At 38.1% G+C, this 23160-nt stretch overlaps 2 protein-coding genes across 26 annotated transcripts in view; both read right to left on the bottom strand.

The window, feature by feature from the left end:
* MAP4 (microtubule associated protein 4) overlaps window positions 1–23160 on the bottom strand; it is a 173180-nt gene that overhangs the window by 60260 nt on the left and 89760 nt on the right. For 23 of the 25 annotated variants that reach the window (XM_081285161.1, XM_081285162.1, XM_081285153.1 and 20 more), the window contains one exon: window positions 1287–1409. The exons of the other annotated variants lie outside the window; for them this stretch is intronic. In XM_081285161.1, coding sequence (XP_081141287.1) covers window positions 1287–1409 — 123 coding nt within the window. The remainder of the gene's footprint in view (window positions 1–1286; window positions 1410–23160) is intronic. 25 annotated transcript variants of the gene reach the window in all.
* Window positions 3360–4616, bottom strand: LOC308645534 (tubulin alpha-1B chain-like). The gene has a single exon (XM_081287736.1). It carries the CDS (start codon window positions 4449–4451, stop codon window positions 3555–3557), a length of 897 nt encoding a protein of 298 aa, XP_081143862.1. The 5' UTR covers window positions 4452–4616; the 3' UTR covers window positions 3360–3554.

Genomic DNA, 23160 nt, shown 5'->3' with positions numbered 1-23160 from the left:
TTAGAGAATAATGATAACTTGAAAATGTCTGACATGTTCAGTATAGATGTAATTTTTTCTCTCTCTGAATATTATCATCAACTGTTGGTTGAATCCTTGGATGTAGAACCTGTGGGTATGCAGGGCAAACTATACTGACACAAAAATCATGAAATAGAACTCGATGTTGAGAAACAAAACCATGTACCTACAATTAACAGATTTTCAACAAAGGTGCAAAAACCATTCAATGGAGAAAGACCAGTCTTTTAAAACAATGGAAGCGGGACAATGGATATCCACATGAAAAAGAATGAATCTCCTACCTCTGATCATATACAAAAATCTACATAAAAGGGATCAAAGACTTAAACATAACAACACAAACTAACATTTTAAGAACAAAACACAGTGATAAACCTTCATAAACCTAGTTTTGAAAATAGACTGATGATATAAAAAACACAAGTAACACAAAGAAAAATGAATAAACTGGGTTTCATAAAAATAAAAAAAGTTATGCATCAAAGGATACTACCCAGAAAGTTAGAAGACCACCCACATAATGGGAGATACAATTTCATACCCACTAGGTTAGCTATCTATAATTTTTTATAAAGGGAAATAAGTGTTGGTTAGAAGGTGGAAGAATTACAAACCTCACTCATTACTGGTGTAAAATGTGGCAGTCACTTTGGAAAACAGTCTGGCAAATAACCTAAGCTCTCAATCAGGCTGAAATCAAGGTAGCAATGTTCTCCTGCAAAGCCCTTTTACAATTCATGTCTCCTACCACCTCAGGTTTTGGGCAACTACAGATCTGCTTTTCCATATTTTTTCTTATTTGAATTTTATAGAAATTAGTATTAATCATTTTTCTCTTCATCAAACAAGGATAATAATATGTATTTGACAGAGTGAGGTAAGAAACCCAGATAATATGTATAAAGGCTCCAGCACGGTGCCTGGCACAAAACAGGCACTATTATTACTGTAATAATTTCTTCTAGAAGAATTAAAAGTTTCTAAGACACTGCTGATCCTTTAGTTTCTAATGTATATGCATTTCAGATATTTATTCAAAACAGGTTCTGAAAAGGAGAAAATTGTTGGGCATTAAGTATCTCTGAAGAAAAGACAAACAGTACATAAAGGGTCAACAGATGTTTAGGGGAAATTATTCTACCGTAGTTGAACGTTAAGAAATTATATGTAGGCTATAATGTTTTATTTGAGTGGTGGTTGCCACTTTGTTCTTGTATTTATCATAGCTCACATTTAGCAGTCACATATGAGCTCCTGCTTACCAGTCTGGATAGGATTCACCACTTGCTCAGGCTGGAAGCAAAAGTTTGTATTTTCTGGCCAGTTCTGGCTGTTCTGATATTCCTGGTAGGCCATTTTCTCTTCGAGGAATTCAGTTGGAGAACCTTAACATACAGACACAAAGCAAATTACTAGAGAAGAGTTTCTGTAAATTACTATAGGAAGAACAATACGACACAATCACATTTGGCTAACATCTTTGAGAAAATATTTTTAAATTTAAAAATAGAAAGAAAGCTAGGCATGGTGACACACACCTGTAATCACAGCTACTCAGAAGGTTCAGGCAGGAGGAACCCAAGTCCCCTTTCTCAAAATAAAAAATAAAAGGGTTGGGGATGTAGCTCAGTGAACAGCCCTGGGTTCAATCCTTAACACAGCCAAAATAAATAAGTTAATTAATTGAGTAAGTAAGTATTAGAAGCCTAGATTGTTTTCTGTGGGAAGGAGGAGTGTTATCGGAGATTGAACTCGGGGTCACTTAACCGCTGAGCCACCTCCCCAGCCCTTTTTTGTATTTTATTTATAGACAGGGTCTCACTTTTGCTGAGGCTGGCTTTGAACTCGTGATCCTCCTGTCTCAGCCTCTCAAACCACTGGGACTATAGGCATGAGCCACAATGCCTGGCTTACAAGTGTCTTTTTTAAAGATGGAAACTGATCATCATACTCCATGGATAAACATTTACAATGAATTTAGAGACATTCTTAATAAATAACCAAAGTATAAAATAAGTATGCCTTTTCTTAAGACACAACTTAAGATCGGGGGAAAAGAAAAATGAAGCAATATATTTCTGATATACTGTCTATCAACTGAAATGGCAAAGGAGACTTAAAGATCATGCAGTGTGGTCCTGCATATTTATGTCTAAGAACCTCCAGAAGGTTTAAATGCATCATCTCCATTCCATCAAAGTCCCCCTTTACCCACTGCCTCCTTTTGTTCTCTCTTCAAGTGTTTTGTCTTTTTTTGTCCCTCCTTCAGCAGCAAGAGAGCAAACTTCAAATAGCATTTCAATCTAAGTTCCACAGAGCTGTGGTAGAATTGGGTTAACTGTGTGCTTTAATTTTCTATAATACTAATGTAATTACTATTTCAGCAAACATATAGGGCCAATTTTTTATAGGTCACATTTATTTTTAGAAAATGCAAAGAAGAAGTCTCAAGGCTGACTGAAACAACAGAGTCAAGCACTGGGTAAAATTCTTAGGAGAAACAAGAACGAATCCACTGGTGATTAGGCAGCTCTGAGTTAACAGGCCCAAGAAACGTAAAACAATTCTTAAAAATGTGGATTAGGGCTTTGCATCCAAGTTTTCCTTAAATTTACATCCTTTTAATACTTTTTTACAAATACAATATCTTTACTTTGTTTATTCTTATGTGGTGCTGAGAATTGAACCCAGTGCCTCACACGTGCTAGGCAAGTGCTCTACCACTGAGCCACAACCCCAGACCCCTTTAATGCTTAGTCTGTTTTCATATCTGTTGTTTTCTAATGAAGAACAAAATTGGGATTGTTCATGGGAAATTTGAAAAATGTTTTTAATAGAAAAATAAGAGGGGCTGGGGATGTGGCTCAAGCGGTAGCGCGCCCACCTGGCATGCGTGCGGCCCGGGTTCGATCCTCAACACCACATACCAACAAAGATGTTGTGTCCGCCGAGAACTAAAAAATAAATATTAAAAATTCTCTCTCTCTCTCTCTCTCTCTCTCCCCTCTCTCATTCTCTCTTTAAAAAAAAATTCTCTCTCTCTCTCTCTCTCTCACTCTCTCTTTAAAAAAAAAGAAAAATAAGAAATATCAATAATAATTACATAATTTTATTCTAAATGGTTGACAGGCTGCTTCTTTATGAACAATATTTATGTTGCTCATAGTTTATATGCTACTAACAAAGGAGAAATTAGTGATGACTTCTATTTCATACTCCCGCTACTTTCCTTATCTGCTTTCTCAATGGTAACTTTAGAACACTGGAGTAGAAAGGACCCAAAGGAGTAAACCGATACCACATTTGTCCCAATAATTCATTTATGTATTTAAATATTTTTTTTTCACTTTTCCTTAAAGCCTTTACTTTGAGACATGATGGAAAAATTTTACAGGTACACATGGAAAAAGACAGACATGATCATGATTGAGTGAAGACAATCTAATCAGTAAACTTCAATGCCTGTTAGCTAATGCTGAAGCTGAAGTTCTGGGAGTATGACATGCTGCAGGGCTGAAAAGAATAGGTAATTAGTATTCCTCTCCTTCTTCCTCACCCTCTCCTTCAACAGAATCCACACCAACCTCCTCATAATCTTTCTCTAGGGCAGCCATGTCCTCACGGGCCTCAGAAAACTCTCCTTCCTCCATCCCCTCACCCACGTACCAGTGAACAAAGGCACGCTTGGCATACATCAGGTCAAACTTGTGATCCAGGCGAGCCCAGGCCTCAGCAATGGCTGTGGTGTTACTCAACATGCACACAGCACGCTGTACCTTGGCCAGGTCTCCACCAGGAACCACAGTGGGAGGCTGGTAATTAATGCCAACCTTGAAGCCAGTGGGGCACCAATCCACAAACTGGATGCTGCGCTTGGTCTTGATGGTGGCAATGGCAGCACTGACATCTTTGGGGACCACATCACCACGGTACAACAGGCAGCAAGCCATGTATTTACCATGGCGGGGGTCACATTTTACCATCTGGTTGGCTGGCTCAAAGCAAGCATTGGTGATCTCTGCTACAGAAAGCTGTTCATGGTAGGCTTTCTCAGCAGAAATGACGGGGGCATATGTGGCCAGAGGGAAGTGGATGCGGGGATGGGGCACCAGGTTGGTCTGGAATTCTGTCAGATCAACGTTCAGGGCTCCATCAAATCTGAGGGAAGCAGTGATAGAAGACACAATCTGGCTAATAAGGCGGTTAAGGTTAGTGTAGGTTGGGCGCTCAATGTCAAGGTTTCTGCGACAGATGTCATAGATGGCCTCATTATCTACCATGAAGGCACAATCAGAGTGCTCCAGGGTAGTGTGGGTGGTGAGGATGGAATTATAGGGCTCAACTACAGCTGTGGAAACCTGGGGGGCTGGGTAAATGGAGAACTCCAGCTTAGACTTCTTGCCATAATCAACAGAGAGTCGTTCCATCAGCAGGGAGGTGAACCCAGAACCAGTTCCCCCACCAAAGCTGTGGAAAACCAAGAAGCCCTGAAGACCTGTGCACTGGTCAGCCAGTTTACGAATTCGGTCCAAGACAAGGTCAATGATCTCCTTGCCAATGGTGTAGTGGCCTCGGGCATAGTTATTGGCAGCATCTTCTTATGTATTTAAATATTTTGAATCAGGCACTGGTGAAAAAGCAGCAAAAATGAAGAAAAACCCTGCTGTCATGGAGTTCAGATCACCCCCATCACCACCATCATTATATTGTGCTTATACACTATGGAAGAAGCGGTATTTGTGTAGTTGAGGGTTTCTGATGATGGAAGTCTCTGTAAGCCTCAGTTTTCATATCTAATACCTGCTTTACCTACTTCATAAAGGTTGAAAGGGGATATGTTAAAGTACTCAGAAAATTGTGACAAACATGGTAAAATTATTTCTAATCCTACCATTAGTATGGATTATAGGGGATAAGCATCTACAATAGCAGGTACTAAGTGCTGCTACTGGGGCTTAAAGAATGGTCACATGATATGGTCATGGGATGATCTAGAAATACTTCCTGTAGATCAGAACATAGCTGAACCTGAAAAGACAATTAGAAGGCTATGTACTTTGAGCTGGGAGTCGGTGGAAGACACACAATAGGAAAGACATTGAGCATAGCAAAGTATCTGTTTTTAAGCCCATGGGCATGAATGGGAAAATAAGGAGCATACCATTTTGGCTGGAACACACTTATGGAGGACAATAGTTCTTCATAAAGGGCAGCTAGAGGACGACTAGTGCTTCACAGGCCAAACAGAGTGGAACCCAAGGTTTGTCTATCTGCATTCCCTAAAAGAGAACCAGCCCATCTCTCTCCAGGTGGTCCTAGTGTTGTCAATCATGGTATTTTGCATCCTTATCCAAAGGAATGTACTTGTGATACAAGCAGGCCCAAAGTCCTTTGCAGAAATTTGAACCATAATGATATATTTGGGCTGCCAGTGGCTATCTTTCCCATTGTTTTTTCTTTTTTGATGAGGAAGGGGGCAGTAACTGGGGATTGACCCCAGGGATACTTTACCACTGGGCTTCATCCCCAACTCTTTTTGAGACCTTCTTGCTAGGAGCCACAAGCAAATATACGATGTATGGCACCTTTGTGAGATGATTATGTTAAGATTTACATTCATATGGAAATTGGACTCCCGCTGTTCACCTTGGCCTGCTACCGGATTCATGTTACGGGACTCATGGAGAGTTCCCATTGGTTGGGGAAGGATAGTAGGAGGGAATTCCGGGGGAGGTCCGGGGGAGGTCCGGGGGACCCCCGGTTCCCTGAACGCGCGGTTGCAGTGGAGGCCCGCAGTAGAGGCCCGCGTGGGAGGACCGGGTTTGGCTTGCCAGCGCCTACAGAGTATTGGCGGCTTTTTCAAAATAAAGTTTTGTTCCTGCTTGAGTGGCTCGTGATTCTGTGCCCAGCCAAGACTGCGGCACCTTCTGGAGAAGGAACGTGCAGGTCTGGTATTCAGATGTGAAAGTCTGCAGATTTCTACTTTCCAGAGTGGTGCTGTAGCTTGAGTGGCTCTCTCTAAGGGGCCACATTCAAAATAGCCAGCCTCCAGCTATCAGTACTATTAATGAACAGGCTTGACAGAGGCTCATTCCCATATCTTCATTCAATGATGATGACCTAGATTTCATTCTTAAAACTCCTTAGCAAAGGCAGGCAAAGTACTTTATGATAACGATAGCCTTCAGAATAAGTGTGGGATTTTTTTTTTTTTTAAATAACACAATTGTACTCTGCTCAGAGTCTATTTCAAGGAAAGAATAAATGTAATACCAGCTACTCAGGAGGCTGAGACAGGAGGATCAAAAGTTTGAGACCAGTCCTGGGAATTCAGAGAGATCTTTTTTTCTCAAAATTGAAAACTAAAAAAGCGGGACTGGGGATATAGCTCAGTTGGTAGAGTGGCTTACCTTGCATACACAAGGCCCTGGGCTCAATGCATGCATAATTTATTTATGCATAAATAAATAAGGGGCTGGGGATGCAGCTCAGTGGTATACTGCCCATGTTCAATCACCATTACCATAAAAATGACCAAATGAATGAATGAATGAAAGTAACTTTGGAGTTGACATGAGCTGGCTCCTATTTCCATTAAATTGAAGGCATTTACAGAAAGGCAAATGGCTAAAAGTTTAAAATACTCATTAATCAAATAACATATCTATGAATCAAAGCCAGGACTAATTCCATCAGAAAACATTGGTATCAAGTGCAATACAGACCAATGGATTTTAAAATAGCATACTACAAAAAGTACACTGAGGCTTGATGCAGTGGCCCACATTTATAATCCCAGCAACTCGGGAAGCTAAGGTAAGTGGATCACAAGAGGAATGCCAGCCTCAGCGATTTAGCAAGATCCTAAGCAAAATTCAGTGAGGACCTGTCTCAAAATTAAAAAGGGTTGGGGATGTAGCCCACTGGTAAAGTGTTCCTGGATTCAATCCCCAGTACATTCTCCCCTTCCATAGACCAAAAGAAAGTTCACTGATAGGGTTTCAAATTCTACATTGCAAATAACCTGTAATAAAACTAGCACCTGTCCAATTTTATTGTCACATCAGAGAATATCCATAATTACCTTTAAAAAAATACCAAAACATTCCTCCTCCTAAACTGCATGTATCAGTCAATCCAAACAACATATTGTAACACAATTGCAGAGGCATTTTTCAAATATGAGAATCCAGCAGTGATCTACTAAATTACTCATTACATTAAAGAGATTTAGAAAAATGTAAAACACTAACTACTCTTCTTACTATTCTCTCTCTCTCTCTCTGGTGGTAGTACTGGGATTGAACCCAGGGGAGCTCTACCATTAAGCTATATCCCCAGCACCTTTTATACTTGTGATCTGCTTCAGTCTCCTGAGTTGCTGGATTTACAGGCTTGGGGGGAGGAGAAGAAAGAAGAAGGAGAAAGAAGGAGGATGAAGGAGGAGGAGGAAGAAGAGGGGGGAGGAGGGGGGGAGGAGGAGAAAGAAAACTTAAATTGAGGCAGAAGATTAAGTTCTAGTACTAGCTCTTTGGAGAGAACTTAGTTAATCTGTTTAATCCCTCTGAACACGTAAGGGATACCTTAGATTACTACTGCAGAGATAAGACAAAAGTGACAAGGAAAACTGATATACATCTGTATCTATGTTACAGAACAAAAAATAAATCAATTGTGTTATCAACTAGTGATTTTAGAAAAGCAAAAGTTCTTCCTATATTCTTTCAAGTTTTCTGCAAATTTGAAATTATTTCAAATTAAAATAAAAATACTTCTATTTTCTAAAAAATAAAAAGTGACAGGAGGAAGCTAATTCCTGGTTTAGGGCTGTAGCTCAGTGGTAAAGCACTTGCCTTGCATGTGTGAGGCACTGGGTTCGATGCTCAGCACCACATAAAAATAAATAAATAAAATAAAGGTATTGTATACATGTACTACAACAACAACAAAGAAAGCTAATTCCTTTCTAATCCTCAACCAAATCTACTTTTTATAATTAGAATTTAGTACTGATACTAAGGTATCTTTGTCCACTTTGCAGACACACAAACAAAAATAAACAACAACAAAAAAATCACTAACCTTTCCTAATTTGAAATTAACAGGATTTTTATATCACTAAGATAGTTAAAAAAATGAGTTCAGAGCCCTAACAATACTTAAAAACACAGGCACTGAAGCAGTCTCCAGCAGGAAGGACATGAGGCCTTAGGATTATCAATTTCTTTTTCACTGTCAAACAACCCAGCATGTTTGTCTTTGAAATGTTCTAAAATACCACACAGCATGCCTCTTTTGCTTCAACCAGAATTTCTGCCAGATGCTTTCCAGAGTAGATGTAGTTGAAGGATGCCACCATGAGGCAGAGGTGTTTACCTGTGAACACCACCCTAATTGACTCCCATGATGACTGACTCACTATCATATTGGCACACTATTTCTATTTCTAAAAAGTGTCTTGGTCCTTTACTGTCTGGTAAGCATGACGACTGGGTGCCAACCATCCCTTCTACATCTTCATATTCCCTCCATCTAAAATATAACCTGTCCTTTTATAGAAAATGGTATTCTTCAATTGCTTTTTTCCTCTACCACAAACTTATACCTATATCTGACCCCTTCATTACTTCTTTTCTTCCTACTTATAAAGAAAGGTATAACCCTCCCACCATCTTTATTTCTTTAATCTGGAAAAAATGCTAAACAAGAGAATATATAAAAAAAATATTATTCTCCTTTCCAAGGAAAGAACGAGTACAATATTCCCTTTAATATCACAATTACCATCCAGTCCTCCAAATTCCTGCATTTGTTTTTCCCCTACCCCCTTCTCTCTTCACTTCTCCGCCAGTGGCTAGGAACACAGTTAAATCTCTGACACTTTCAAAAACCACAAACAAAACCCAAACAGTATTAAAAAAAAAAACCCTTATGGATTAAAAGAAATTTAATTTGCTTTTGATTTTGAGATGGGTGTCTTGTTGTGTTGCCCAGTTTGGACTCCAATTCTCTGGGCTCACATAATCCTCTTACTTCGGCCTCTCAAGTAGCTGGGAGTACAGGCCTATAACCACCATACCTGACTGAAATTTAGATTCTTAATTTGAATAAACTAGTTTTTCTTTTTCATTTATTTTTTACAGGCAAGATCTTATTATGTTCACCAGGCTGGCTGAGAGCTTTCGAGATCAAGAGATTCTCCTGCCTCAAGCCTTGTAAGTAGTTGGGACAAGAGGTATGTACCACCATGACCAATTAAACCAGTTTGTTTATTTATTTGTTTTTGGTGCTGGGGATCAAACCCATGACTTTAGCAAGTGTTCTACCACTGAGCTATGTTACCAGCCACCTAAATATCACTTTAAAAACAAAACAATATACCTGAGGAAAGTATTGGTAATTTGAATAGTGATATTATGGTATTTGATATTATAGAATTGGTGTGTATATGCTAATGGTACTATAATTATGTTTCTTAAATGAATTTTTTTAGAGCACACATCTCAAAGATCAAATGATATGCTGCCTGGGATTTACTTCAAAAAAATATGCAGGGGGCCGAGGATGTAGCTCAGTTGTAGAACAGTTGCTTAGCATGTGCAAGGCCAATGATTCAATCCTTGGTACAGGGTGAAAGGTGATGGGGAGGAGCAAGGGCAGGTTAAGGATGTTGAGTGAGGATCGATGAAATCAGATTGACCACAGAAATCAAACTATGTACTAGAGTCTCTCTTCCTCTAATCTGACTCGCCTATTTTTTTTTAAGAGAGAGGGAGAGAGAGAAAGAGAGAGAGAGAATTTTAATATTTATTTTTTAGTTATTGGCAGACACAACATCTTTGTTTGTATGTGGTGCTGAGAATCGAACCCGGGCCGCACGCATGCCAGGCGAGCGCGCTACCGCTTGAGCCACATCCCCAGCCCCTGACTCACCTATTTTTAACATAAAACATGTTCATGTTGCCTGACACCTAGCAGGTACCTGTAAATGGCTGTTGAATGAACAAATGCTTGTAATTTGGAGGAAGAACATTTCTGGAGATAAAAATACAGACTAGTATTCTTCCAGGTTTTTCATATAGATACAACCTATAAATGAAGACTATTTTTTTTGTAATACTTTTATTCCATTGACTTTATTCACATATTTTTGCTGAATATTAAAATATTATAATTGAGATGGGTGTGGTGGCGCAACCTGTAATCACAGTGGGTTGGGAGGCTGAGGCAGGAGGATTGCAAATTTTAGCCTGCCTCAGCAATTTAGAAAGGCTCTAAGCAACTTAGTGAGACCCTGTCTCAAAATAAATAAAGAAAGAAAGATAAATTCGGGGCTGGGGTTGTGGCTCAGTGGTAGAGCACTCGACTAGCATGCATGAGGCACTGGGTTCGATTCTCAGCACCACATAAAAGTAAAATAAAGATATGGTGTCCACCTAAAACTTAAGAACAAACATTTAAAAACAAATAAATAAATGTGCATATATGTACATATGCATAAAATAAATATGTAATAAACGTATATGCTTTTTCTAAACATCCACCACTATAACACAATAGAAATATTAAACTAGATTACTCAAAGGCTTAAATTTAGACAGAGCAGGTCAAGACACTTGAGAATAAAGTGTCTATTAATAATTAGGTCAAGACAGAAGACAAAATAAACCAGGACTACATATATATGACATAAGGCATAGCTACTCTGATTAGAGGAATATAGAAGCTAGGCTAGGCTCTTTTTTTTCAGACAGACTAGATATAAAATAATCCCATAATGTCAATAACTCATAATGAACATAATTCAAAATGAATCAATTTCTATTTTCATGTTCTGTTAAACAAGTTATATGTATGGAAACATTTAAATTATGAAAGTAGTTAATATGTTCTAAGTTTAAAGTCAGAAAAATTGTTTATTAGTAGCCACAATTAAATTCAATAGTGGGCTGGGTGCAGTGATGCACACCTGTAATCTCTGAGACTAAGGAGGCTGAAGCAGGAGGATCACAAGTTCAAGGGCAGCCTGGGCAAGGCAGTCAGACCCTGGCTCAAAATTTTTAAAAATTAAAAAGTACTGAGGATGTAGTTCAGTAATAAAAGTGCCCGTAGGTTCACTCCCCAGTACCACCAAAAATAAATAAATAAAACAAAATAAATTAAACTGCTTAGAAACCACAAAAAGATACCAAACTGCATTCTTGTCCATGCCCATAATTAATGGCTTCTATTCACTTTATCAATTTATTCCATGCAAGTACAGTTATTGACATTACAGCTCTAAAATGATGAAAAATCACTTTCAAAGTAGGGCAAATTACTTAAGCATATTTCTCATTATAAAAGATTATTGGGACACTTAAATATACAATAATCAAGAAGGAAACTAATGTCCAAAAATTTACTCTTTTCCTGTTTCTGATTTTCTCAGATTCCGAAGGCTTTCTTCACACTCTGATAAGTTTGTTAGCAACTGGGCATGGGGGAACATACCTGTAATCTCAGTGACTTGGGAGGCTGAAGCAGAAAGACTGCAAATTCAAAGTCAGAATGGGCAACTTAGTGAGGCCCTCAGAAACTCAGGGAGAACATGCCTCAATATAAGAAATAAATTGACTGGGGATGTAGTTTAGTGGTAAAGTGCCTCTGGATTCAATCCCCAGTACAAAAAAAAAAAAAAAAAAAAAAAAAGAAGACTGCCAGCAAATGAAGTGGGTCCTTGAAGGGTCTTGGTTTCCCACCCTCTTCATATCCCTCTACCTCCTGACATGGAGCTAGATATGTGGACTGATCCTCCACCCAAGGCGGCACAAAGAGGCATCAGCTCAGTATTGGTTTTATCCTTTGTCCTCTCACGAAACACAACCTTAGGCACGTTTTTTTTCCTACTCTACCTCATATCCTGTTATTATACAAAGAGGCAGGTAAAGCTAGAATCCTAGATATAACAGACCTGTGCAGCTTTGCTGTACTATTACCTAATAAAAGGATAATACTACAGGTAATGATGCAGCAGTTTTTTCTCTTTGCTCTGAAAATAATGCAATAAAAACATAACTAATATTTTAAGTATTATAAGTATTAAGTACTATTATAAGTATTATATATATATATATATATATATATATATATATATATATATATTAGTAGTTGGACATAATATCTTTATTTTTATTTATTTATTTTTATGTGGTGCCGAGGGGCCATCCAGGGCCTCAGGCATACAAGACAAGCGCTCTACCACTGAGCTACAACCCCAGCCCACAAGTTCTATTCCTTTATATTCACTGATCATAATAACCCATTCTTTGGAAGAGGTTGTTAATGGTACATGCAAAAACACACTAAATATTAAGAAGGAAGAGTCAATCAATACCCTAGAAAGTCATCTTTTCTTTTTCTTTTTTTTTTTTTTTTAAAGTTCTTTTCTTTTGCAGTACAGTACTAGGGATTGAAACCAAGAAAGCTCCTATCACTGAGCTACATCCCCAGCCCTTGATTTTTTATTTTGAAATAGGGTCTTGTGAGCTGGGTATGGTGGCACAGTCCTATAAATCCCAGTGACTTGGGAGTCTGAGGCAGGAAGAGTTTAAGTTCAAAGCTGCCCTTAGCAATTTAGCAAAACCCTGTCTCAAAAATTAAAAAAAAAAAAAAAAAATCTAAAAGGCTCAGTGGTTAAGCACACCTGGGTTCAAACTTCAGTACTAAAATAATTAAAAATAAATAAATAGGGCTGGGGATGTGGCTCAAGCCGGTAGCGCGCTCGTCTGGCATGCGTGCGGCCCGGGTTCGATCCTCAGCACCACATACCAACAAAGATGTTGTGTCTGCCAAATACTAAAAAATAAATATTAAAAAAAAATTCTCTCTCTCCCTCTCTCTCACTGTCTCTCACTCTCTCTTTAAAAAAAAAAAAAATATATATATATATATATATATATATATATATATATATATATATATATAAATAAATAAAAGGCAGAGAAATAGGGTCTTGCTGAGTTGCGGAGGCAAGCCTTGCTTATAATCTTTCGCCTCAGTCTCCCAAATTAGCGGGATGACAGGTATCCCACTAAATATCCCACTAATGTTGCACTGTGCCCAGCTGATCAATTTTCTTTTAACCAAATGAAACAAAGACATTCTTTAACTATGACCAATTGGAATTTTATATTTCAATTGACTGACCAGATCCAATTCCAGTTTTTCTTAAACTAAACTGAATAAAACAAAGATACCAACTCTTTAATGTTATCTAGGGCTGCATTCCCTTTATTCGTTCAACTATCACTTAACTACCCATTTGGGTTCTAGGAATAATGCAGCAAATAAAAAGGATAAGACGGGCTGGGGATGTGGCTCAAGCGGTAGCGCACTCGCCTGGAGTGCGTGCGGCCCGGGTTCGATCCTCAGCACCATATACCAACAAAGATGTTGTGTCTGCCGAGAACTAAAAAATAAATATAAAAAAAAAAATCACAAAAAGGATAAGAATCCACATCCTGAGACAACTAACTTTCTAAACAAGTAACTTGAACAGCCGAATGTCAGGAATGAGAGAGTATCCAGCTCTACTTATGCTGGCTAAACTGTATCTAGAGATTATGTTTTATTCTAAGCCTAACAGCTTTAGAGTGTCCAGACAGTGTATCATTAGCAATGTTTTGCATTTCAGCTCCAAATCTACTCTTCACTTTCTATTTGTAATAATAAAACTGGACCCCCTAAATATTTTTCTTATGCCTAGGGTAAGCCCTGGAGGAATATTTCAGGAAGAGATTTCTTTCTATTTCCACTATATTTTCTTCCCTTCTTGTTCCTGTGGTGCTTGCCTGGTATGTGGGACACCAAGTAGTGTTCACTGCCCCGAGTCTCACTGGCATCCCACAAGTGAGGAGCAAATTCTGCTATCATCTCTGCAAATTTCCAATGAGTTTCATTATTATCACCTTCTTAGGGAGTTTTGTGGGAAACCCAGCAAGCAGTATTCTCTCTTGTTAGTCTCAGTCTGTGGCATCTCAGGGACTTCACACTGCAGTGAATTCTAGTTTTAGTTTCTTTTAAGAGCTCTGAATTTCAATCTGGAGTGGGCTTGCTCCCCAGGTTCTCTCTTGCATACTTGGGGGTAAAGTAGTCGTAGCTCTTCCCTGTTTTTGGTTTTCTTATCTTCAGAGTTCTTTTTAGCTCTTAGTAGTTCATCTATCACACTAGTTAACAACTTTTTACATTAGCTTTCCCTAGTTCAGATTACTCTGTTTCTTTTTCCTGAACTGTACTAAAACACAGAATTAGTACCAAAAACAGGCTGTTCCCAGGAGAAAGGCTTAAATCAAAGGATATGGCAATTGATTTGGTCATACTATTGAGTTTAAGTACGAGCTAAGCTAAGCACCTTGCCAGTGGGAAATGGGATGCCAGTAACCCATGGTATAGTGGTAACACAATTAATCAAGGCCTAGGGGGACAGAAACACTAGCATCCAGAAGGAAATAACTTGTGCACGCATGCTCTCTCTCTCTAACCTAGAGTAATGATATATTGGCGAAAACCTGGAGAATATAGGTAGAAGTAGATTTTAAGGATGTTGGTCCAAGGAAGGTGGAATATAATACTACATTGGCCATAACTTGACAATGTGAATGCACTTACTGAAGATTCCAAAATTAAATGTATTAGCTTATGCAACTGGAGGAAGCTTTAACAGTTCAGTTGGTTCACTAAAATTTAGGACTTGAGAATAAACTGTGTTCAATGGGGTACTGATGCCAAAGCTTTTCTGGCTCAAATAGGGAATCTTAGAGAATCTTAGATAGAAATACTGGAATGGATTTTTTTTTTTTTTGGTAAAATAGGGAATCTTAGATAAATTTTATAAAAGGCCAGATGTAAATATTTTAGGCTTTATAGGCTATAAGGTCTCTATCACAACCCCAGTATGACCATGGGGGATGTTACCACTTAAGTAAGTTCCCTGATTTCAAAAGGGATTATGGTGACTGGGGATATAGTTCAGTTGGTAGAGTGTTTGCCTCACATGCACAAGGCCCTGAGTTCCAGCACCACAAAAACAAAACAAAACAACCCCCATAAATCAAAAGGAATAATGTGGTCCTAGAATTGCAGAGGCGAACTGGCAGCACTTAATCACAAAGACAAGGTAGGAAATAAAGACAGTAGAATTGTATCAGTACTTGGAATGCCCTTGGCAGCAGTTAATGATAACCATGTTCCACAGGCAGCCTACAATGATACAAACAGATCAATCTGTATAATTGGAGGAAGGAAGGTAGGCAGACTCTGGCCCTGGTAGGAAAACTCTGATTTGAAAATCAGAGTTGAAACTAGAGTTCTTTCTAGTTTTCAAACCCATATCAATTAGTTAACCAAGATCCACCTGATGAAAGACAAGTGTTTCCATAAATACAATCTAGGACTCCTTATCTAAGCTTCACCAAAGGCCATTTACATGGATGAATGTGGAATAGAAAAAAGGAAACACCCAAACCTCTGGGAGATTAAGAATTCTTAGGGACCCAAATGCTATAACCAGTCAAAGGGAAGACATGAGGAAGTCAGGTAATAGACAAAATGCTTAGTACAAGTCCAACTCACAGTGTGCCCATTTGTACAATGGACCAACTTTGTTCCTGGATTGGCAGAATTCTCAAATTGGCTTTCTGACTCGATTGATAAATCTTTATAACAAGAAGGGCAAAGTGGAAGCCCATAGAACTTCCCCTCCCTAAACTAAGATATTGTGCCAGAAGCAATACAACATCACTAGGAGAATTAAATCAATTAATGCTACCATCAGACTTAAAAAAAACAAACAAACAACAACAAAAAAAAAAAACAGGAGTGGTGATTCCTATCACATCCCCATTTAACTCACCAGCAGCTTGGCCCATGTTGTGAGATGGATCCTGGAGAATGCCTATGGACTATCATAAATTTAATCAGGTAATGGTTCCAATTAAAGCAGATGCCCCAGATATAGTAGTGTCTGTACTGCGGCAAATCAACATGGGTTCCAGCTACAAATTTGACTAATGCCTTTTCCCAAAAAACCAATTTGCTAGTACCCCAGAAGCACTTTTACATGCCTATAGTTCTTGCCTCAGATCTACATCAATTCTCCTATCATTATGATAGGAGAGATCAAACACAATGGCATTACAAAAACAGTACACTAGTTCACTACATTCCACTGTGCTAATTGGGTTTGATGAATAGGAAATAGCAAATAGTCAGATGCTTTAGGAAGATATATACAAACTAGAATATAAACCCCCCCAATTTAGGAATCCTTCATATCAGTCAAGTACTTGGGGATTCAAGGTCTGAAATTTTCCTTTCAAAACGAGTCAGTTGCTACAACATGGTACCAACAATTTAAAAGAAAAAAAAAGATATATCTTAACCCATTTACAAAGTTATAAGGCTGACAGTTTATATTGGGACCAAAAGAAGAGATGACTCTGTAGCAAGTTCAAGTTGCAACTAAACTGCTTTGTCACTTAGGTGTCACTTAGGCCTTACAGTTCAGTAGACCCAATGACACTTGAAATGTCCCTGCAAATAGGGATGTTGAATGAAGCCTCTAGCATACAAGATTAAGAGAATCACAGCCCAGACTCATAAAATCTTGAAGAAAACCTATGTCTTCTACAGATAACTATACACCTTTTAATAATTTGCTTCAGGCTTGAAATTGGGTATTGATAAAGACAAAATGCCTAATTATGGGACATACATAATGTAGCTTTCTGGTCTGAGCTTCTTAGCTAAAAAATGGATATTATCCAAACAACCTTCTCTAGTTGGGCACGTGCAGCACCAATCGAAACAGTATGTAATAGCCCAAATTCAAGAAGGTTCACAGATATGAGTAAGTCATATAGTGGGTTGCTCAAACTTCTTCAATAGACTTCTATTGCACTACTTCCTCTCCAACAACCCATGCTGACAGCCTCCTGAGAGTCCAGATGACCAGCTGACTAAGAAAGGGGGAAAAAGAAAATCCAAACTTATGGTTTATACATGAGTGAGTATAACATGCTGGTGAAACCTGAAAGTGAAAAGCTGCAGCACCAAAGCACACTTGAAGGTAATAGTGAAAGTGGTGAAGAAACAATGATTGCTTTAAATATTTTCTCTTTGTTATATTTTATTTGTAAATACTAATTACTTTCTTTTTTCCTTCTAATTATTTTAAGTTGAAGATTAACTTTGTAATTCATCTCTTTGTAATAGAATATTCCGTGAAACTTTGATTCAAGGAGTGATAAATATGGCCAGCAATGGAAACCATGATATAGGAACTGAGCAACTCTTCATTTTAGGGAAAGAGTGAGGGATTCTTCATTATAAGATAGACAACTTCAGTGGCTTCCTTGCTACATGAGAACTCAAATGAGTATACAGGAGTATTTGGAAGATAAGTGGGCACAAATATAAGACTGTGCCAATAATTAATTGCCTCTCAACTCCAAATCCAGTCTTCATTACCTTGTTTGTAATAAGGTGGACCCATAACCATTTCTCCAGTTGGCAGGAGGTTCAGCTTAGTGGAAGGCACTGAAGAGGGGTCTTTCCCTGGTTCCAGTGTGCTAATTCCTTGCTTCCACAATGCTCTATTGGTGTGAGGGACGCACAATAGTGCTTCACCCCAACAAGTTTTAGTTGGCACTACTGCAGATACCTTCCCAGACAAGTTCTTGCCATACTCCAAAATGGCTCAGTAACATCTCTACACACAGCTTCCTGTTTGCCTACCTTGACTGCAACAATTCAGCAAATACCTTCAGCATCCAGTGAAGACCTCCAATATATGAAGATTGCTTTTAGGAGCAACTTCAAACTTTGTTCTTAAATACCTATCTTAGCCCTACATGTAGTATCTGCTGCCAGTATTTGCTATTTCTGATTTGTCTTTCACCATTAATAGTTAAATTTCCTAACTTTTGAATTACCACTTGGTTTTTGTCTTTTGATCAGAACCTGACTAAATGGAAATTAAAAATGAGATAGTTTAAATTCACATAATATTAAAGGAGGGGACTGGGTTGTAGCTCAGTGGTAGAGGGCTTGCCTAGCACATGTGAAGCAAATAAGTAAAAGTTGTCCATTGACAACTAAAAAATATTTTTAAAAAAGGGACAAATTGAGTTTTTTTTTAATTCAAAGAAAATGAATCAGAAAGCACACATTAATCTCTAAATGTTTAAAACGTTAATCTCTAAATGTTTAAAAAGTTATCAAGTGCAAGAGAACATACTGTATCTTCTTTGCTCAGGATCAACAATAGCAGCAGCAGTTAATAGCATAAGGCTTCTTTATTTTGCAGCAAGACCAAAATACTAACTTATTAACCAGAAAATAGAATTCTTCAGTGAAGAATTCTGGAGAGTCTATGCCAATACTTAAATTTACAACTTACACAACTTTGCATCTTATCATCTCATTTAAATTGTTTAAAGTCCATGAGAGGGCCAGCCTTACCAGATATTTGCAGTCCAAGTCCTAAGTTAATTCACAAAATAAAACATCTGAGCATTACAGCACACACCTGTAATCCCAATGGCTTGGGAGGCTGAGGCAGGAAGACCACAAATTCAAAGCCAACCTTAGCAACTTAGCAAGACTGTGTCTCTGAATAAAATATTTAAAAGGGCTGGGGATGTGGCTCAGTAGTTAAATGCCCCTGGGTTCAATCCCCAGTGTCAAAATATACATAGTATATACAATATCTATTAAAAATACATATATGTATTTATACATCATTCCCCCCGCCCCACAAAAAAAAAAAAAAAAAAAAAAAAAAAACCTCTTCCTCTGTATGCTTGGAGTTCACTTTTGAAGCTTCACCGGCAGTTTTGCTCTCTAGAAAAAGAATATTTGTTTCACAATGGACCAGATATGCTCTAGTTACAGCCAATTAAAATAGTGTTATACAACCACTTAAGTAGGAAAAGAGGCTGATGGCCAAAAAGAAAATTATTTGAGCAAAAAGCATATACTGAGTCAGTATAGTGTTGTACACCTGCAAACCCAGCAACTTGAGAAACTGAAGCAGTTAAGATTGCAAGTTTGAGGCCAGGCTCCACAACTTAGCAAGACCTTACCTCAAAATAAAAAATAAAAGGGTGGGGATTATAGTTTCAGTGGCAGAGTCTTCTGGGTTCAATCTCCAGTACTGAATGGGGAAAAAAATAAAAGTATATACTGGGTTGGGCCTGTAAGGCCTTTCTAATATGGACATTAATCGCCACCCTAATATTACCTTACATTTATTAACTACCTCAACTAGGTTACAAAGCCCTGAAATATTTATTACTTAATCCAAACAACTCTGTGTGTGTGTGTGTGTGTGTGTGTGTTGCTGGAGATCAAACCCAGGGCCTTGCTCATGCTAGGCAAGCACTGAGCTACAGCTAGCTATAGCCCAATAATTATTTTATTATTAGCTCTCTTTTGTGTAGGACTAATCTTAGAGCTCAAAGAGGGCAAATAACTTGCTTAAGAGACCAAAGCTAGTAGATTGTAGAGCTAAGCCTGCTCTTCCCATGGATTTGTCAAATTATGTAACTTTACAAGGAGAAACAGACATTTAACAAATTATTCATTCAACAGTTACTGAGTACCTACTATGAACCAGACATTGTACTATCTGCTGAGCCAAAGCAGTGACCAAAACAAAAATTCTTTCTCAAAATATGTGTATCTATCTCTGTAATACCTATCTTCTTCTAATGGAGAAAGACAACAAATACTATAAACAATTAAGCTGCATGAATTAGAAGCAACTGACAAAAAACAAATGCCATGCAGAAAATTAAAGCAGAGAAATAGTATAGAAGAATGGAAAAGGTATAATTTTAGATACAATAAAGAAGCACTCACTGATAAAGTAGTGAATTATGAGTATATGAAAGTGAAGAATATTCCAGTCAGAGAAAAGAACTAGTGTTCAGAGCCCAAGACAGGGACCCACTTGACTCATTCAAATAACAGGAGCAAGAACACCAGTGAAACAAGATAAGCACAGGAGAAGACTAGAAGATGTGGTAAGAGAAATGACAAAGATATGGTAGGCTCTTCTGGTGTTCGATAAGGACTGTGGCTTTTCCTTTGAGATGGCAAACCATTCTGAGCAAATGAATGACATATTCTACATACAGGGCCATCCTAGATGTTTCTGAGAATACATCACAAGGAACAAATGGAAATTAGGAGACTACTTTGGGAGGTTATTATAGTAGTCAGTGTAAGAGAAAGTGGTATCCATCAGGGAGAGAGTGCGGTGGAGATATTGAGAAGTGGTCAGGTTCCACATCTATTTTTTGATAACCTAGATGTGTGATGTAGATAGAGAGAAGAGGCTATTTTAGCTTGAACAACTAGTACAGAATTCCCATCTAATGAGATGGGGAGCAGGTATTTGTTTACTTTTTGTTTTGTTGCAGGTAGGGATCATGAGTTCAGTTCAGGACATCTCAAATTTGAGATATCAATTTTACATTCATATTTTAAGCTTTAATTTCAATTTCCTTAGTTCTCACCCAACCTCCTCATGGAATTTATATCTGTTCTTACAAAATGTTCCTTATAACTATTCAGCATTTAAGCAGTGTTTACATATTTATGCATTTCTCTCTTCAACTAACTGGACAAACTAGAACAAATCCATAAGGCAGCTAACATATAAAGCATCACTTTAATTCTGAAGAAGTCTGTAGTACACATGTTGGTTAATTTGAAAATCATTTTTTTTAAATGAGCTGGCATTTCTTTCTTCTTTCTTTCTCCCTTCCCTCCTCCTCCTTCTCTCTTTTTAAAATATCTTTATTTTATTTATTTATTTTTATGTGGTGCTGAGGATCAAACCCAGTGCCTCACACAGGCTAGGCAAGTGCTCTACCACTAAGTTACAACTCTAGCCCTTCTCTCTTTTTTCCCCTATCATTTTAACCATTTTTAAGTATACAGTTCAGGGCTGGGGATGTGGCTCAAGCGGTAGCGCGCTCGCCTGGCATGCGTGCGGCCCAGGTTTGATCCTCAGCACCACATACAAACAAAGATGTTGTGTCCACCGAGAACTAAAAAATAAATATTAAAAAATTCTCTCTCTCTCTCTCCTCTATCTTTAAAAAAAGTATACAGTTCAGGATATACTTAAAAATTTACACTGTTGTGCAACAATCAACACCATCTTTAGGAATTTTTCATTTTTTAAAATAATTTGTTTTTAGTTGTTTCTGTTTCTATGAATTTCGACTCTTCTAGGTACCTCACATAAGTAGAATCACATAGCATTTGTTATTAGAATAAGTAGATAAGCATGGGAGTTGGGTAAATGAGAACAAGGCTCACTCCATCTTGAGGAAATATCACCTACCTTGGGAGCCAGAATACCTGCCCATAAACTGCCTTCCTCCTTCACAGCCACCTATTTCTTCTTAAAACTAAAGAAACCACATATGTAAAGAGTGTAAGGGACTTTCCAACTTTGGAGCATACACAGAGCACTGAGGCACTGTGTTCTGGGCGACCCCTGGTTCATTCTAATATCATTTACATAGCAGTTTGCAGCCCCACCCCACACCCCCAGCTTCACATAGGTACTGATGGAAAGTCTTTCAAAAAATCTTCCAACATGACTAAACCAGCACAGGGACACGGAGCAATGGTGGGAAACTACAGTAATTACCCCAAATACATAATACTGAGGAGGCGAGTTTACTAAATATAAAAACTCACCACATGGAAAACTCTGGGTCACACTTCTCTTGGGATGGCCCACACCACGCTCTCTAAATTGTACTTTCACTTCACTAAATTATTCTTATTCTACCTGTGTTTGGCAACTGAAAACTTTCTTTTGTGAAGAACCAAGGAATCCATTGCATGGTATCGTTTGTCTTTTTCTGATTAGTGTTTTTCACTTAGCATAATGTCTTCACAATTCATCCATTTGCAGCATGTCAGAATTTCCTTCCTTTTTAAGGTTGAATTACATTTCATCTAATGGATGTATCACATTTTGTTTATCCATTCATGTGTTGATGGGACACGAGGGTTGCTTCCACCTTTTGGCTTCTGTGAATAACACATATATGAACATGGGTGACATATCAGTTCAAGTCCCTGCTTTTAATTACTCTGGGAATAAATCTGGAAGTCAGATTGCTGGATCATACAGTACTTCGATTTCTAATTCTTATTTTAAAAAAATATTTTCAGTTCTATAGGAACAATACCTTTATTTGTTTTTTTTTTTTTTTTTTTTTAATATGGTGTTGGGGATCAAACCCAATGCCTTGCACATACTGGGCAAGGACTCTACCACTGAACCACAACCCCAGCCCCTATTTTTAATTCTTTAAGAAACCACAACACTGTTTTCCATTGTGCCTGCATAAGCAGGGCACAAAGTTTCCAATCTTTCCATATCCTCATCAACATTAATCAATTTCTATTTTCATTGTGTATACTAGCCATCCTGATGAGTACAAAGTTGTATCTCACTGTGGTTTTGATATATAATTGTATCTCCTTTGTAAGTATTTATTCAAGCCTTCACTGATTTTTTAATCAAGTTTTTTTTGGGGGGTGAGTGGTTACCAAGGATTGAACTCAGGGCCACTTGGCCACTGAGCCACATCCCCAACCCTATTTTGTATTTTATTTACAGACAGGGTCTCACTGAGTTGATTAGTGCCTCGCCATTGCTGAGGCTGGCTTTGAACTTACTCCCGTCTCAGCCTCCCAAACTGCTGGGATTATAGGAGTGCGCCACCACATCTGGATAATCAAGTTTTTTGTTGTTTTTGAGCTGTAATTCCTACCACCACCCCAGGGATTGAAATTAGGGGCATTTAACTGCTTCTCCACATCCCTGGCCCTTTTCTTTTTTATTTAGAGACAGTGCCTTGCTAAATTGCTGAGGTTGGCTTTTAATTTACAATCCTCCCACTTGAGACTCTGGGATTACGAGGCATATGCCACCATACCCAGCAAACTGTTAGGAATTCTTTATATATTTTGGATATTAATCCCTCATCATCGCTTTTTCCTTTGCAATTTATGCTTTCTATGCCAAATCCTAGAAAACATTACTAAATCAAATATCTGAAG

The sequence above is a fragment of the Spermophilus citellus genome (genome assembly GCF_964194105.1).
Source record: "Spermophilus citellus genome assembly, chromosome: 3".
Classification (NCBI taxonomy): Eukaryota; Metazoa; Chordata; class Mammalia; order Rodentia; family Sciuridae; genus Spermophilus; species Spermophilus citellus.
Note: the sequence above shows the minus strand (reverse complement) of the source record. Positions and strands in the feature narration are given on the sequence as shown.